General features: G+C 37.4%; 1 protein-coding gene across 1 annotated transcript in view; it reads left to right on the top strand.

The window, feature by feature from the left end:
- The window catches only part of LOC126367298 (disintegrin and metalloproteinase domain-containing protein 11), a 371,689-nt gene that overhangs the window by 330,255 nt on the left and 25,046 nt on the right, over window positions 1-16,388 (top strand). Inside the window, exons 11-15 of the mRNA XM_050010750.1 lie at window positions 630-814; window positions 3,487-3,654; window positions 5,684-5,988; window positions 7,320-7,439; window positions 11,836-12,013. Coding sequence (XP_049866707.1) covers window positions 630-814; window positions 3,487-3,654; window positions 5,684-5,988; window positions 7,320-7,439; window positions 11,836-12,013 — 956 coding nt within the window. The remainder of the gene's footprint in view (window positions 1-629; window positions 815-3,486; window positions 3,655-5,683; window positions 5,989-7,319; window positions 7,440-11,835; window positions 12,014-16,388) is intronic.

Genomic DNA, 16,388 nt, shown 5'->3' on the forward strand with positions numbered 1-16,388 from the left:
CTCCTAAAACTGTTGTAAGCGCTTCGCATCGTCCTTCATTATGCGCACTGCTAAGGAGTAATCTTCCGTCTTCTGTATTTCTGAATGCATATAAGCCGGGTGCTTTCAAGGCCAGAGTAAACAGGCACCTTCTGGGCAAGCTCGCTCCTTCTTAGGCCTCGTCAATGCCTTCGGGCAAGTCTGGGGCCAAGAGCAAACACAACAGACGGACAACAAAGTGATCCTAAAAGGTTTCCGTTTTAACTTTTGAGGTTCGGAACCCTAATGATATAAATAAATATACTTTATATTTCGGAAAGTTTAGATTCCATTTTAACTAAGTTACATATAAAAAAACTTTTACATAATTTGTCCAGTGCTTCACAAAGCTGCTGTCCTACCTATCAGCGATAAAGAATCAAATTGCATAAGGAACTTCCCCAAAAAATAAAAGATGGCTCTGTTCAGATGGTGCGTTCTACAGTTATTCCATTGTTTAGCTTATAAAGTTTTCTACAACTTTGTCATTATACACATTTCTAAATTCCCATCCGTTTTCGAGCTACACGCTTCGGAAAAATGATAATTAAAGAAATGATCCGGTCTAATCCGCGACGTGGAAGAATCGTCTAACACTCCCTCGTCCCCAGGTATGAGCCACGACGACGGGCGGGAGCAGTGCTTCTGCCGCGACTGGCACGGATGCATCATGGCGCAGTCCATCGTCGGTCTGGAGAACGTCCAGCCGTACAAGTTCTCAGATTGCTCCAAGAATGACTACATCAACGAACTCAGGGTCGGGCAAGGACTCTGCCTGCTTAACAAGCCTAATGAGGTAAGGATTTTAGGAATAGCCTTGTGACTTTATGCAGCATCATCAAGAAATGAGATCGTAAGATTAGTGATTATCTATAGAAGTTATGCATGCAGCTTCTTTTCCCCGGCAATGCAGGTTGTGAGAAGCTGCTGTAATTTAGGTGGATGAAACGTTTGTTATGTAAAAAATGACGAATCAAAGTGTAAGTTCTATGTTACCTACCGAATAATGATATTTTTGAATTTGAATTTGATCAGTATTCGAAGATTTACGCATCTATATCCAATTCCACAGAAAATTTTCGTTTTGACGTTTCGTTAAAAGTAACCCATTTGACTAAGTTGTCAAGAAACCCCGATACTCTGGTATAGCTACCCCGGGGCGGTAGCATTTTGCTGACACATCAAATTCCCAAAAGACCACCATAATACAACCTTAATACGCAGGATCAAGGCATTCATATTCATTGCGGCTATCTTTCCATCTTCCATAAAATACTGTCCATGGGTCAAAGATCTAGTGTTACGACGTAAGCGCACAATCTATCAATTTTTATGGTCGGCATAATACATTTGTTATTTCTTCTTCTGCTTTGTCGGTTGATGAGGTCAACCCATGAGCCAGTTCTTTTTCGTTCTTTAAAAAAGCAATGATTGCATTTTCGTATTTCTTTTAAGCGTACTAGACGACTCCGCTCTTCTTTAATATCTTGTACCTTTTTTATAGTTTATAATACTATTGTTATCCTCGTAACGCCCGGATTTCCAGACACAATAGTTAAACAATGGGATTTGGATTTTAAAAGGCATTTGGGCCTTACGACCATATATTGATACCTAATTGCGTGTGTGTGTGTGTGTGTGTGTGTGTGTGTGTGTGTGTGAGTGCGTATGTGTAAGTGCAGATTCATGTTATTTTGTATAAGCCATGAGTGCGTCTATTTCGCCTAAGTTAAAGATTTTTATCCACACAAAAAAAATAGTTGTAGTTTTTGGATCTGGTACAATTTTGTCGTTGGAACAGTGTTTTCCTTTTGAGGCTGACAATCTTGAAAAGTGGTTACCTATTGACATGTCTGTCAGGGTTTCCCAGGCCATGGATGTTTTTTTATTGGTGGAGAATAATGTCTTATTATAATACAGCCACAGATCTAAAACAGAAGGTATATCAGTGTGAGTTCAAAGCTTCGTTAGAAGTACTTCGGATTAACGCGACGTCATAAGTCTTTTGTAAAACATCCGAAGAAACTCCGCAGCGAGTTGCGGCAACTCTTAGAAGCGTCATTGGCACTCCTGTGTCCACAGTCGATTCTAATGCAAAACAGATTTTCACGTCGAAAATTAATCGGAATCGTGCATTGTTTGTCGTCGAGACTTCCAGCCCACTCCTTTAATAAAAGTTATGTTAATACTGGACGCGCTCGGAATTATCTCTTCGTTTGCGAATATATTATAACGAACGAGAAACGGGACGGTTTATTGGAATAAATTTACATATCGCCGAATGATAATGCAGTATGCCTCCCGCTTCGATTTACCACGTTTACATATTTATCGCGCGATGATTGTGGAGGTACGATGCTTTATTTTCTTGCTCTCGATTGATACAACCTGTCCCTCTCTCCCTTACAGCTCCTAACATCCTAGTCTTCGCCCCGTAATGTAAATCCGATGTAAGTGTGTAAAAGTTTCTTTTGAGAGTGTTTTCTTATGCCTTCAGAGACATTTCGGTGTCTTCATGAAAGGTTTTTATTACCTTTGTATAAATGTTGCTTTGTCGATCGGGAACAAAAGAAATTCTCTTTTCAAAGCGATTCGATTACGCCAATTGAGACTGTTTCTTTATTATTGTTTGTGTCTCATAGAGCTCTCTGTTATCTGCCAATCTTTAAGAGCTCCGCTTAATTAATATGTCGTTGATAAGTTTCTACACTTATTCGTACATTCAACAATACTGTTCTGCTGTTTGTTCGTGTCTTTTAAAGGAATTGTGTCCTTTCTAACATGATGGACAATTGTTACGGGTGATAGACTAATCATAAGGCTCATCATATTCATCTTAAGACTTCATATCAGCAGTGCCTGCAAGTTGTCTTGCCAGAAGCTCTGCGCACCCCTATTTTTGTGTATTGTTTTAAAACAATACACTTTAACAAATGTATCTTTTTGACCATAAAAAATGACAACTTCAAGATAAATAACACGACCCACGAACTAAAGGAGTCAATCACTAGGTTGTACATAAATGAATAAGAATGATAATTATGGATAAGATAAGCACTAGCCTTCCACAAAAAACCAGAAATATTGTCAGTGATTTGATTATAATGTAAGTTATTTGCCCCTACATGAAAGATCATAAATCCTCCTGTCTTTATAAAGATCCGGCTACACGCCCTATATTATTTGCACATGTAACCGAAACGCTCCACATAGCGGAACTAGTCGTACATGATAACTTGTGCAATTTATTATTTTGCATTTGTGCAATAAAAATTTGATTGCTTGTGATTTGTGTGTTTGTTCCGTTTTTAAAGTCCGCTTATCTAACGTGAAAATTTACAAGTGCAGAAAGATTTGATTACTTGTGCAAATTACGATTTGTGCAATAAAGATCGTGTGTGCAATCGTTTACTCATGCTTATTACACGTTTTTGTGTGTGGTAAATGCTTTTTTCTCGATTGTCCCAGCTGGTGATCCATCGACAATGCGGCAACGGTCGTTTGGACGAAGGCGAGGAATGCGACTGTGGGACTATTGCTGAATGCCAGAACTCCAACCCTTGCTGTGACCCGTATACGTGTAGACTGACCAAGGAAGCCCAGTGTGCCTCAGGAGAGTGCTGTGAGAGATGTCAGGTGAGACTAAATTGTATTTATTTTACACGTGTCGGGACAGAACCAGCCCTAAAAAACAAGATAATTCTATTAAACGCCGACCTCTCAAGGTCGCAATGAAGACTAATCAACTTGTTTTCTCATTAATTAGCGAGCAGACTAACGTCCTCTACTAAATAAATAATCTTATATTAAAAATATAAGATAATAATTCCAAGGATAATATATAATTAACGTTCGTATCTTCTATTATTATTATTTTGTTTACTTTTATTTAGCTACTTAGTTTCGACACGTTATCATAAGAGAAAGCCCACACGATTCATTGTACGTTGTTATGTTTGAACGCTAACGCTGCGTCGTTCTATATCCTGTGTAAGAGACATCGTGACGAATAATGAGGGCAATGATTTAAATCATTATTCTGAGTTAATATCAAGTACAATTATCCGTCGCAATATTCATATTTTTTGTGTTTTAAATTATTTTGAAATCTTTATTTTGCGATGGCAAATTTCACTTGAAATTACTCAGATTAATGAGCTGAATCATCCCCTTTAGTTTTCGTTACGATGTCACTTGTACCCCGTACAAGTACGTACAGGTAGCCATACAAGTACATAAGGGTATTAGTGACGTAACGAATACTGAAGGGGATAATTCAGGCCATGATTCTGAGTTGATTTTAAGTGGAATTTCCTGTCGGAAAATTCATGTTCTTTTTGGGTTTTTTTATTATTTCCAGGTCCATACTTTTGCGACGGAAAACTCCAGTTGATATCAACTCGTAATCATGGGCTTAATCATCCCTCAAAATTTTTTCGTTACGATGTGACTAACACCCTGTATAATTCACACGACGTGTAGCCAGGTAATTAGTCCCCGCGTCATCTTTTCTCGTGCTTGCAAGCAAAGACAAGCAGCGAAGACACAATAAAGCGACAATGCAGCGGTGATGAATTGGTTCGTAGAAAAAGACTTTGAAGTTGACCAAGGTTATTTAATATCTTATAAAATTAAATTGTTAAAACAAAAACTCTGTTAAATGTTGCCAACAAAAGGGATACATGTGAAATAAAACGCGAGGGAATGCCGTCACTTTTGCGTAGTGTCAACGACTGCTCGTATGGCGCTGAGTGCGTCAAAATCTTAGCATTACAACGACAACGCACCGCTAGCGTCCGTGTAGCCTCACTCTAACAACAGACACACTCTAAATACATAGGTACTAAAAATAAATGTGTGTAGGAGTAAACATTGGCAAGTAAACACGCTCCTATTTTTCTCTTATTTTCTTGTATTGTATCAATCCAAGGATAAATGCGCTTGTTTCCCCTTGCCAAGGAATAGCTTAGTATGTAAATATCAATTTTTCTTGTCTCATTTAACACGTTATTAGTTAGAACTACATAAATCGTTGGGCACTCTATATCAATCCGTACCTTAGCTAGCATAGCTAAGGTTTTCCTGAATTTATCTAATCTATGCAGTCTCGCAGTGGAGCAGCGTGATGGAGTTTGCTCCATACCCCCTCCGGTTGATTGAGGGGAGGCCTGTGCCCAGCAGTGGGACGTATATAGGCTGTTTATGTTATGTTATGTATGTATCTAATCTATGGAAGAGATGAAGAAGAAATCTACAACAAATTTGATGTTACATTAACTCTAGTACGTATTATACAGATCGACCAGTTGAATACAATAAATTAATAATATATTTCAAGAAATACATTTTGCAATAGCCTCCAAGTAAGAATTAGATCTGTCAAAGTACGCCAGATAGTGTTGTGACGGTTATTAGCATAGTGAAGTATTAGTCGAGATTAGGTCGATTGATTATTTTCTACCTAACAGTATAGAAGGGTGACTGTCCGCCCCGCACCGATTCGTATCGGGCGCCGATTTCACCCCCTATAGGGTCTGTGGGTCTTACTTTAGTCACCTACGTAATTTTACACAATTTTTATAATAATTTTAAGTTTCAATTTTTATTCAAAATTCAACTCACATTATGTCTACTGAAGACACTAATCAAACCGTCCTTCTTCCAGCTCAAACCTCGCGGAGTGGTCTGCAGGGATTCCCACAACGAGTGTGACCTTGAAGAGACTTGCACCGGTCTATCGGGAGCCTGCCCTGCTGACGCGCACCGTAAGAACGGAGAACCCTGCGAACGAGGCAAAGGATACTGCTTCGCGGGTCAATGCCCGACTCTATCACTGCAATGTGAGATGATCTGGGGAACTGGGAGCACAGGCGCTGACAAAGAATGCTTTGAACAGTTCAACTCTAAAGGAGTTGTTACTGGACACTGTGGAAAGGATAGCAACGGGCATTACATCAAGTGTGATATGGAGTAAGTATTTCGAGTTATTTATTTAAAATTTTCCTTGTATGATGCTCTTTATAAACGAATCGTGACGAATCAGGTGGCCAATCATATTTCCTCTCTGGTTCTCTCGTTCGATCATGACCTATGCAGGGGTAGTTTTCGCTCACACGAGTCCCTCTCAAATCCACCGTCTACAGGTAATACAAAATCGTTTCATGCGCAATGAAAATCTGCACATTGACCTAGGTCTGCCAACCATTGCCCATCTGCGGCAAATCTGCAATAAGTCACGTCAAAAAAAAAGAAAAAATATATCTGGTTCTCTAAAGTGTAATGGTATAATGATTCTTTTTTCTTCAACTCTTTCCAACACTTCATTTGACACCGTTCAGTCCAGCTTATACCCTCCATTCTTCGCCAACACCACATCTCAACCACTTCCAACCTCTCTCTGTCTCTCTGTGACATTCTCCACGTTTCACTTCCATGGGATGCTTCAAATAGATTTCAAATCAGGTTGTATGAAATCCAAAATCAGATCCGTAATTAATACTTCATAGCAAAGACATCCATTGTATTTATCTGTAAGTGTACATAAATTCTAATAATTTGTAAATAGATGTGAAATTATTTCCGAGAAGCTGTAATTTATTCCGGGACTATTATATTTCGCTTGGAAATTTACAAGGATAATATGAAAATCCGTGAAAAGGTATTCAGATTTCAAATGTATATTTGCCCTCAGAAATATTCCAAACATAATGCCAAATAGGCTAGAGATCGAATACTGTATATAAACACAATATATCTAAACAAATGTACACAAGCAACGACTATATTTCAATAGGGGTACCCTATCGCAATTTGAACTAAGTACCTACACCTTACCGTGCTTTCTGTTAGACCAACGTGATAGGTGTATCGCCGTCTATAATGGTCGAGCCAAGTGTTTTAGAGAAACTTCAGCAACCCTGGTGTCAGGGTTATTATTGAGCCGCCAAAGGCTCATGTAACGATTACTCACTTACGTCAGTAAGTAGTAACCGGGACCAACGGCTTAACGTGCCATATGTTACAATGACCCAAAACACAAAGACTACAGGGGTGAATATCAAAATGTCAAGTTTGGTGGCGAACTTTCATATTATTTTTTCGTGACAAATTGGGTTCCGACATGAAAAAGGATATTTGGTTTCTACGAGGTAACTTGTTCCTCGTAGCTAGAACTATCCTTTTTCATGTCGGAACCAAGTTTTTCACGAAAAAATAATGTGAAAGTTCGCCACCAAACTTGCCACATTTTGATATTCACCCACAGCAATCTACAAGAAGCTTACTAAGGTCTTCTTCTTCAGGAATATCAAGTGCGGGTCACTGCAGTGCCAGCAAGGAAACCGGTATCCAGTGGTCCCCGGCATGGATGAGTACTACACGCGAGCAGTCATCACTATCAAGGGTAGTGAATACGAGTGCAAGTAAGTTGATCTTCTTCTTTTAGGCTATTCTCACATGATTGGATTCCGCAGCGGTGCACCGCGCGGTAAGGTGTTCGTGTGTTCCCGGAACCTCCGGATCGCAGCACAACGCTCAACTCCTGAACCACGGAGGCCGTTGACCTTACCTGGATGAACAGTGTATAATGTTCGAGACAAATCTGCATCTGTATAAGAAAAGTGCTCTGTGACTCCTTAGAGCACTTTTGAGGCAATACGAAAATCATGTTAAAATAAGATGTCTGTTTAGTTTTTCTCCTAATTTTCTTCTAGAAATTATCTTTTTTTAGGTCAGCCGTGAATATCTACGACTTATTCTTCTACAGCAAAAAGCAAGTTCTGCATTTCTGTTATCTGTGCAACACCTTAGTCTCGCGATGTATTGTGACGTCATTGTTTTTACACAGCTGTGTTCACTTTGACATCCACTGTGTACTTCTAGGTACAAGTATCAAAATTGCACATTCACTGTTGGAATCACTAATTTTTTATTTATTTATTTATTTATTTATTTATTTATTTATTTATTTATTTATTTATTTATTTATTTATTTATTTATTTATTTATTTATTTATTTATTTATTTATTTATTTATTTATTTATTTATTTATTTATTTATTTATTTATTTATTTATTTATTTATTTATTTATTTATTTATTTATTTATTTATTTATTTATTTATTTATTTATTTATTTATTTATTTATTTATTTATTTATTTATTTATTTATTTATTTATTTATTTATTTATTTATTTATTTATTTATTTATTTATTTATTTATTTATTTATGTAATACAAACATTATCATGACAGGCACTTAACCTAATGCGACAATGTTAGCGTACAATCTTATAAGATAACAATTGATAAGCTACTCTTTGGAACTCAGCCAATGTGCATGCGAACAAATCCAGATTCTGTGACATTTCATTTAATATTACAATAGCTTTTGTGAACGGGCAAAACTTAAGCAAATTTGTCCTTGCTACCGGCATTTTAAACAGTTCAGCTTTAGGGCCTCTTCGAAGTCTGCTATTCGGCACGATAATATTTATTGATTGTAATATGGCCATGTTAGTAAGCTTGCCTCGAAACACTTTAAACACATACTTGGCTAGTGCTACATCCCTGCGTACCTCTAGTCTATAATAAAAATTTTGTTGCAACTATCAATATTTATTTATATATAACAGCTTTCGTGGTCTAGTAGTTAGAGCGTTGGACCAATCTGAAGGCCTGGGTTTGATTCCCTCCGGCCAAGTAGTTAATGCCATCTGCGGCAAATCTGCAATAAGACAGGTGAAAAAAAAGTTTGATTCCCTATGGAGACATTGTCGACTTCGCTTTGCGAAACTGCCCTTTGTTTGATAAGGACATTACAGGCTTGAATCACATGATTGGTCGAAAAATAACTTTTTAGGTTTTTTTTAGGTTTTTTGAACACAGAATCATCTTACGATGATCCGTAGGTCCCGCCTCTTAATCATAAAATGCCAACGCTCACTGGAGCAGCGTGGTGGAGTATGCTCCATAGTAGCGCTTACGTGGTTTTGACTATAAGGCTACGTTATTGAATTTCCTGACTGGCTTAAAAGTTAAACAGTTGATTTTGAATGCTTAAGTATTTACTTAAGTAATTATCATGACTAAAGCGATGAGGGGTCATTGACCTTATAACCACATAAGAAGATGAAAAGGCTCATTTATTCACAACTCAGAAGTAACACAATCAAGGTAACAATCTCTGAATAAATGCCTATATTTAAACGAATCATATCAAATCAAATTTTCCGAGGTGAATGAACTGTTTTACCCAGATATTTACTTAACTACCCACGCCTTAGTTAAATTAATGTTTTATCGTTGTACAAAGTTTTTTTAGAATACCATTTGAATTTAGAACTAATTATGTCTCTACTTACAAAGAAGGAAAATTCTTGTTCCTTAATTTCTTCTTTATTATATTATCTTTGTCAGACATAGTCTACAAAAAAACATGTAATAAATAAAATTACTTTTTTTTGATGTTATAATTATTAATTAATTATTATTTTTTACTTTTCTACTATTTTTCTCTTTATATAACTTTAAATTAATTTCTTCTTTGTAAACAGAAGGAGCGGTGACTCTCAATGCAGACTTTTAAAGCATAATGGGAGAAACTAGCGACTAGGAAATTGTACGAAAATAAAAAAATATTTCATTTTTTTGGTTCGATTCCCGATGGGGACATTGTCGAAATCACTTTGTGAGACTGTCCTTTATTTGTTAAGGACATTGCAGGCTTGAATCACCTGATTGTCCGATAAGTAAGATGATTCCGTGCTTCGGAAGGCACGCTAAGCCGTTGGTCCCGGGCTACTAGCCCAAACACCTTCAGTCCTCCACCAACCCGCAGTGAAGCAGCGTGGTGGAGTATGCTCCATACCCCCTCCGGTTGATTGAGGAGAGACCTGTGCGCAGCAGTGGGACGTATCTAGGCTGTTTATGTTATGTTTATTTTATTTTATTTTTTGATTATAATATTTTCGTCACGATTTATTGGTACTTAATGTTTAATAGATTTTGACTACAACATTATAGTAATGCAATCAAACTACCGGTTGAGAAGATTCAGCGCTCCCCATTTGTCCGGCCAGTATTAGTTTATACTGACGTTTTTAGTATTATAAATAATAATAATATTTTTTTATTTAAAGATAACAATGGTCCAGCAAATGTTTTAGTACAATGAGTCTTAAAATTATAAGTTTAATTGAAATGATTGTATTTATTATTCAGTAAATAGAAACTAAAAATTAAAAATAATAATGAACATTAATGTCAAACCAATAAATTTCAATTAAATAAATAAATAAATTTAAATCATAATTTTAATAATATCAATCATTTTATTACTACATAAAATATTAACAGGCCACATTGAAGCAATTTATCTAAAAATATAATCAATATTCAATATTTTTTATTTGCATACTATAAAAGCAATATTGCCCATTTGTTATTTCTTTTTTTTTTTTGGAGGGGGAGCGGAAGGCAAGTGGGAAAGCACTGCTCTATTTTTCCCTAAAAAGTAGCTCGGAGAATGCTACACCGAGAAGAGCGCGGCTCTTAAATTAGTGATGTGATGGCACTTCTTAAGATTGCGCACTTACTTTTATAAGCGCAAATGTCAAATTGCAATATTGTTTTTTTAGCTGAATTTCTTTCACTTATGCGGGCGCATTGGATATTTATAGAAAAAAAAATGTGGCATAAAATAAAACACGCTTAACTAGATAATCGTAATCACTCTAATCCAAAAAAAAATGATAATTTTAATTGTGTCTTACGATTCATTGGTGCTAATTCCTGAACGGTCACGAGTACTAATATGTACATACACTTTGTAACCGTGTCACATTATCTTTTTTGACAAATTGAACCGTAAGTCTCATTTAACGGCCTCCGTGGTCCAGTGGTTGAGCGTTGGGCTCACGATCCGGAGGTCCCGGGTTCGAATCCCGGTGGGGACAAATCACAAAAATCACTTTGTGATCCCTAGTTTGGTTAGGACATTACAGGCTGATCACCTGATTGTCCAAAAAGTAAAAAGATCCGTGCTTCGGAAGGCACGTTAAGCCGTTGGTCCCGGTTATTACTTACTGATGTAAGTACGTAGTCGTTATATGAGTCATGTCAGGGGCCTTTGGCGGCTCAATAGTAACCCTGACACCAGGGTTGATGAGGTTGGTACTCCACCTCACAACTCACACGATAGAAGAAGAAGAAGAAGATTTAATGACAAATATGATAGTGCGACAGGGTTCTAAAGTGGGTACATGATATTGCTCATGACTGTACACACCATTTAATTTAATTTTAAGTTAATTAGAGGCATAAAAGTTGGGAAACATAAAAGTTTTCGACAGAAGCTTAAACAACCCTCTGAACATTTTACATTGGCCCGACAAAACCCGACAGAACCCGACAGAATCAAATTCACAGCACACGTCAAACGGGTTCGTCAAAGGATCAGTACGATCTACTCTGAACCGGCGTGCTTGAAACGATTGGTGAATGTAGCGGAAGCAAGAGAAGTGTTTCAGGATCGAAGCAAATTGAATTCCATAGTCTCTGCTTACCACAGTGGGAAATAGAGTTTATGTATGTATGTGTCAATCAGGTTGCATATCAGCGCGACGCCTATTTTATTCGCCGGGGTTATTCATTCATTCGCTCATTCATTTTACGGGGGATAAGAATGACAAGAGAGAAAATTACAGGTACATAACTTAAAATAAAATTAGGTGGTGTCAGCAGAAATCAGTGCCATTAAAGTACTTGTTATGTTATGTTAATAAGCCAACTAAAAACCAAATCTGAACTTTTACAGAGCGACTACGGGTCTACCGTCTCATTCGGAGATCGGTCCGTTGGGCCTGGTTCGCGATGGAACCCCCTGTGGAGACAACCTGGTCTGCGTCAACCAAACCTGCAGCTCCATCTTCCCCTTCATAGACCACACCAAATGCCCTACCGACCACAACAACAATGAATGCTCCGGAAAAGGGGTAAGTCAACCCAGATTTTTTTGTATGTAAGAATTTTTTTGGTCGATCGGTAATAGGATGGGTGACCACAAAAAAAGTTTTCATCTCGAGCTCCTCCGTGCTTCGGAAGGCACGTTAAGCCGTTGGTCCCGGCTGCATTAGCAGTCGTTTATAACCATCAATCAGCACTGGGCCCGCGTGATGGTTTAAGGTCCGATCTCCCTATCCATCCATAGGGAAGGCCCGTTCCCCAGCAGTGGAGACGTTAATGGGCTAATGATGATGAAATATTTTTTAACATGAAAATCTCTAGGAACACATTAGATTCGATTTTCATCGCAGCCATTTTTAATGCAGTGAAAAACAAAATTTAACCTCCTAAGGCCGAGATTTCCAGACACAATAGTTAAACAGTGGGGATTTTAAAAGGCTTTGTGAGATTTTTGTATGGAATGTCCAGGGTGTGCCGGTAGCTGCTAAGGTAAGTTAGTTTAAGCTTAACTAACATAGTTCAAGCTCTGTTCTTGTACCATTGACGTTCCATAGTTGTGTGCCATATACAAACACCATCCCCGTACCGCTTTATACCGTTTTTCAAAGGGTCCGCTTACCTAACCTAAAGATTTGACAGGTCCGGTTTTTTACAGAAGCGACTGCCTGTCTGACCTTCCAACTCGCGAAGGTAAAACCAGCCGCATAATGAGAGGTTAAGTCACATACCACCGAAAATGCATTGGAAATGTGGGTTTCGTCACGATGTTTTCGTTCACTACTGAGCACGTGAAAAAAAAAACCGTGTGCTAGCGCGTAAGTGCGAACAAGGCAGACAGACTCTTTAAGTCCTTAGAGGCTTACATCTAGTTAAAACTAAAGTAAGACCCAGAGGGGGTGAGGTAAATCTATCTCGGCGGCCGCTATGAAAGAGGAACCTTTCAGGCTACGTTACTCAAAACAATATACCCAGATGGCGCTGTACAGATTTTCCTTCGTTTACCCTTCTTATTTTGTATAAAACAGATATACAGGGTGTTAGTGACATCGTAACGAATACTCAGAGGGATGATTCAGACCATGATTCTGAGTTAATATCAAGTGGAATTTTCCGTCGCAAAATTCATGTTATTTTTTTAGTTTTTTTAAATTATTTTCAATTCTATACTTTTGCGATGGAAAATTCCACTTGATATTAACTCAGAATAATCAGCTGAATCATCCCTCTCAGTATTCGTTACGATGTCACTTACACCCCATACAAGTACATACAGTAGCCATACAAGTAGGTATGGGTGTTAGAGTGACACTGTAACGAATACTGAAGAGGATGATTCAGACCATGATTCTGAGTCGATATCAAGTGGAATTTCCTGTCGGAGGAGGAGTCATGAAAATTTTAGAGCTTATTTAAATTATTTTCCGTTCCATACTTTTGCGACGGAAAATTCCACTTGATATCAACTCAGAATTATGGCCTGAATCATTCCTCAAAGTTTTCGTTACGATGTCACTAACACCCTGTATATATATCTTTTATAAAGCGGTTTTTTTTAAAGCGGTATATAAAGCGAAAGTTGAGGAAGACCGAGAAGGACTTACGATGACCAAATTGGATATGTCCTTAGAAAAGGTTTAATACGATCTACTCTGAACCGGCGTGCGTGTATGAAGCGATTGATGAATGTGGAGGAAGCAAGAGAAGTGTGTCAGGATCGAAGCAAATGGAATTCTATAGTCTCTGCTTACCCCGGTGGGAAATAGGCGTGTGTTTATGTATGTATGTATGTATACATCTTTTATCTTTTTTTGGGTATAAATGAAGACCATTCTTATTACACCCAGCCACAATTACATCGTCTAATACATAATTATTATTCTGATCAAAACAAAGATAGCAACTAATTCTGTACACAATGTGATTCAAATATCAAGCAACAATTATTTTTATATATGCTTCTTTCAATACATTGTATTTTGGAATAGTTATGTACCTACCCGAGTAATGAGAAAATAGACAATCACGTTAAAGCTGTATAACTTACATAAACTGCCTATATACGTCCCACTGCTGGGCACAGGCCTCCCTTGAATCAACCAGAGGGGGTATGGAGCATACTCCACCTCGCTGCTCCACTGCGGGTTGGTGGAGGTGTTTTTACGGCTAATAGCCGGGACCAACGGCTTAACGTGCCCTCCGAAGCACGGAACCATCTTACTTTTTCGGACAATCAGGTGATTCAAGCCTGCAAAGTCCTTACCAAACAAAGGACAGTCTTACGAAGTGATTTCGACAATGGCCCCATCGGGAATCGAACCCGGACCTCCAGATCGTGAGCCTAACGCTCTAACCACTAGACCACGGGGGCTGTCAGCTGTAAAGCTGTACAACGCCATCCATCTTGTTTTGGTGAACTTAGTGTGGAAAGTCCCTCATTGGTGCAGGGCGGAGTGTTACCGTTCAGAATCAGAATCAGAATCATTTATTCAACGTAATTATCATGGATAAACTTGTTGAAGGTCAATGTAACATTTTTGAATTTACGTCATTTCGCAAGGTGTTATGGCTGAGGAGAAGAAATGACAAGAAACTGCAACAGCAACACATCTTTTAAATCAATGAGGGTACATTACAAGTTATTTAATAACTAGATGAACACATTCAATACCAGACATTTTTATCATTTAGGTAATCATTAATCTTATAATAGGCTTTTTTACATAAAGTAAGCTTCACGTGAGCTTTAAATTTGTTCTCTGACAAATTTAAAATATTATCTGGTATTTTATTGTAAAAACGTATACATAACCCCAAAAAAGATGAATTTAATTTACTTAATCTAGAATTTTGAACAACAATTTTATTTTTATTCCTTGTATTGTAAGTATGCCTTTCACAGTTTCTCGGAAGGAGAGATACATTTTTACGCACATACATAATGTTTTCATAAATATATTGACTTGCGACCGTCAGTATATTTATTTCTTTAAACAGCTCCCTTAAAGAGTCCCGACAACGCAGATTATAAATAGCGCGAACTGCCCTTTTTTGAACAATGAAAATAGTTTCTACATCAGCGGCTCGATCAATATCTATATTCTTTATTATATTATTTAGACGAAAAGAAACATGTATATTTATCAAGCATCTTATCTACTTCATTGAATAAAGATTGTCAAACAAAATGTATACCAAACTCAATAACAGAAGGATTAAATTGCATCTACCCAGGTACAACCATGACACGTTATTATATTAAGATGACATCTTTATGGCCTCTACATTCAATATCGCTTTATACCGCGGTGGTATTATCTTTTATTCACTTTGTGGTCATAACCCGGTAAATGGTACCCGCTGCACGGTGCACGCTAGTTTTAATAGTTTGAGTGCTCGAAACGTCGCTTTATTCGATTTTTCCTTGGCTGCCCCTTAAGTTGATTATATCCTACTTCTACTGTCTTTAATTGTTACTTACTGCATTGTTGTTGAGTTGTTTTGTACGGGTGACGATGGCCTTTCCAATACAATACAATGCAACGAACTACTCATATAAACACAACATCAAAAAAACAATGACAAAAGTGACAAGAGACGCACAATCGGCGACCTTATTGCTAAATTGCGATTTCTTCCAGGCAACCTTAGAGTGAAATATAAAACCGAATTATACAATGCGAGTGTAATATATAACAAATTACATTAGAAAATGTAACCAATTAATCAGATTTAAAAAGTTGACTAATTATTTAATTAAAAAGGCATTCTATTCCATTAATATTTAATTTCCTAAATGACATTAATTTATTGTTAATTTTCTATTTTGAATTTAATGTGTAATTTTGTTTGAATGCTATTGTAATTTATTGTTCATTTTATTGTTTGTAATTTAATCTGTTATATTATTGTATACTTAAAAAAATTACATAGTGCGACATAATTTATATTGTAACAACCATTTTGCCTATGTTGACGAATAAAATTAGTTTGAATTTGAAGAACCTGCTAAATATAAAATATGGGAGTCGGGAACGGTGCAATACAAAAGTAAATAATGCAATAGGGTAAATTAACTAAAACTGTCTACAAAAAAATATACGATACATAGGAACATAAAAATTATATAAATAGCCTATATACGTCCCACTGCTGGACACAGACCTCCCCTCAAACAACCGAAGGGGGTATGGAGCAAACTCCACCACGCTGCTCCACTACGAGTTGGTGGAGGAATTTGGTATGAATATGATAATATCACAGGTTGTATTGGGCTGCTTTCCCTTCGCGGGTTAGAAGGTCAGACAGTCAGACAAGCTGTTGCTTCTGTAAAAAGCGGACCCATCAAATCATCAGGTTAGGCAAGCGGACCCTATGAAAAACGGGATAATGCTAGGGGGATGATGA

The sequence above is a fragment of the Pectinophora gossypiella genome, chromosome 6 (genome assembly GCF_024362695.1).
Source record: "Pectinophora gossypiella chromosome 6, ilPecGoss1.1, whole genome shotgun sequence".
NCBI classification, from domain to species: Eukaryota; Metazoa; Arthropoda; class Insecta; order Lepidoptera; family Gelechiidae; genus Pectinophora; species Pectinophora gossypiella.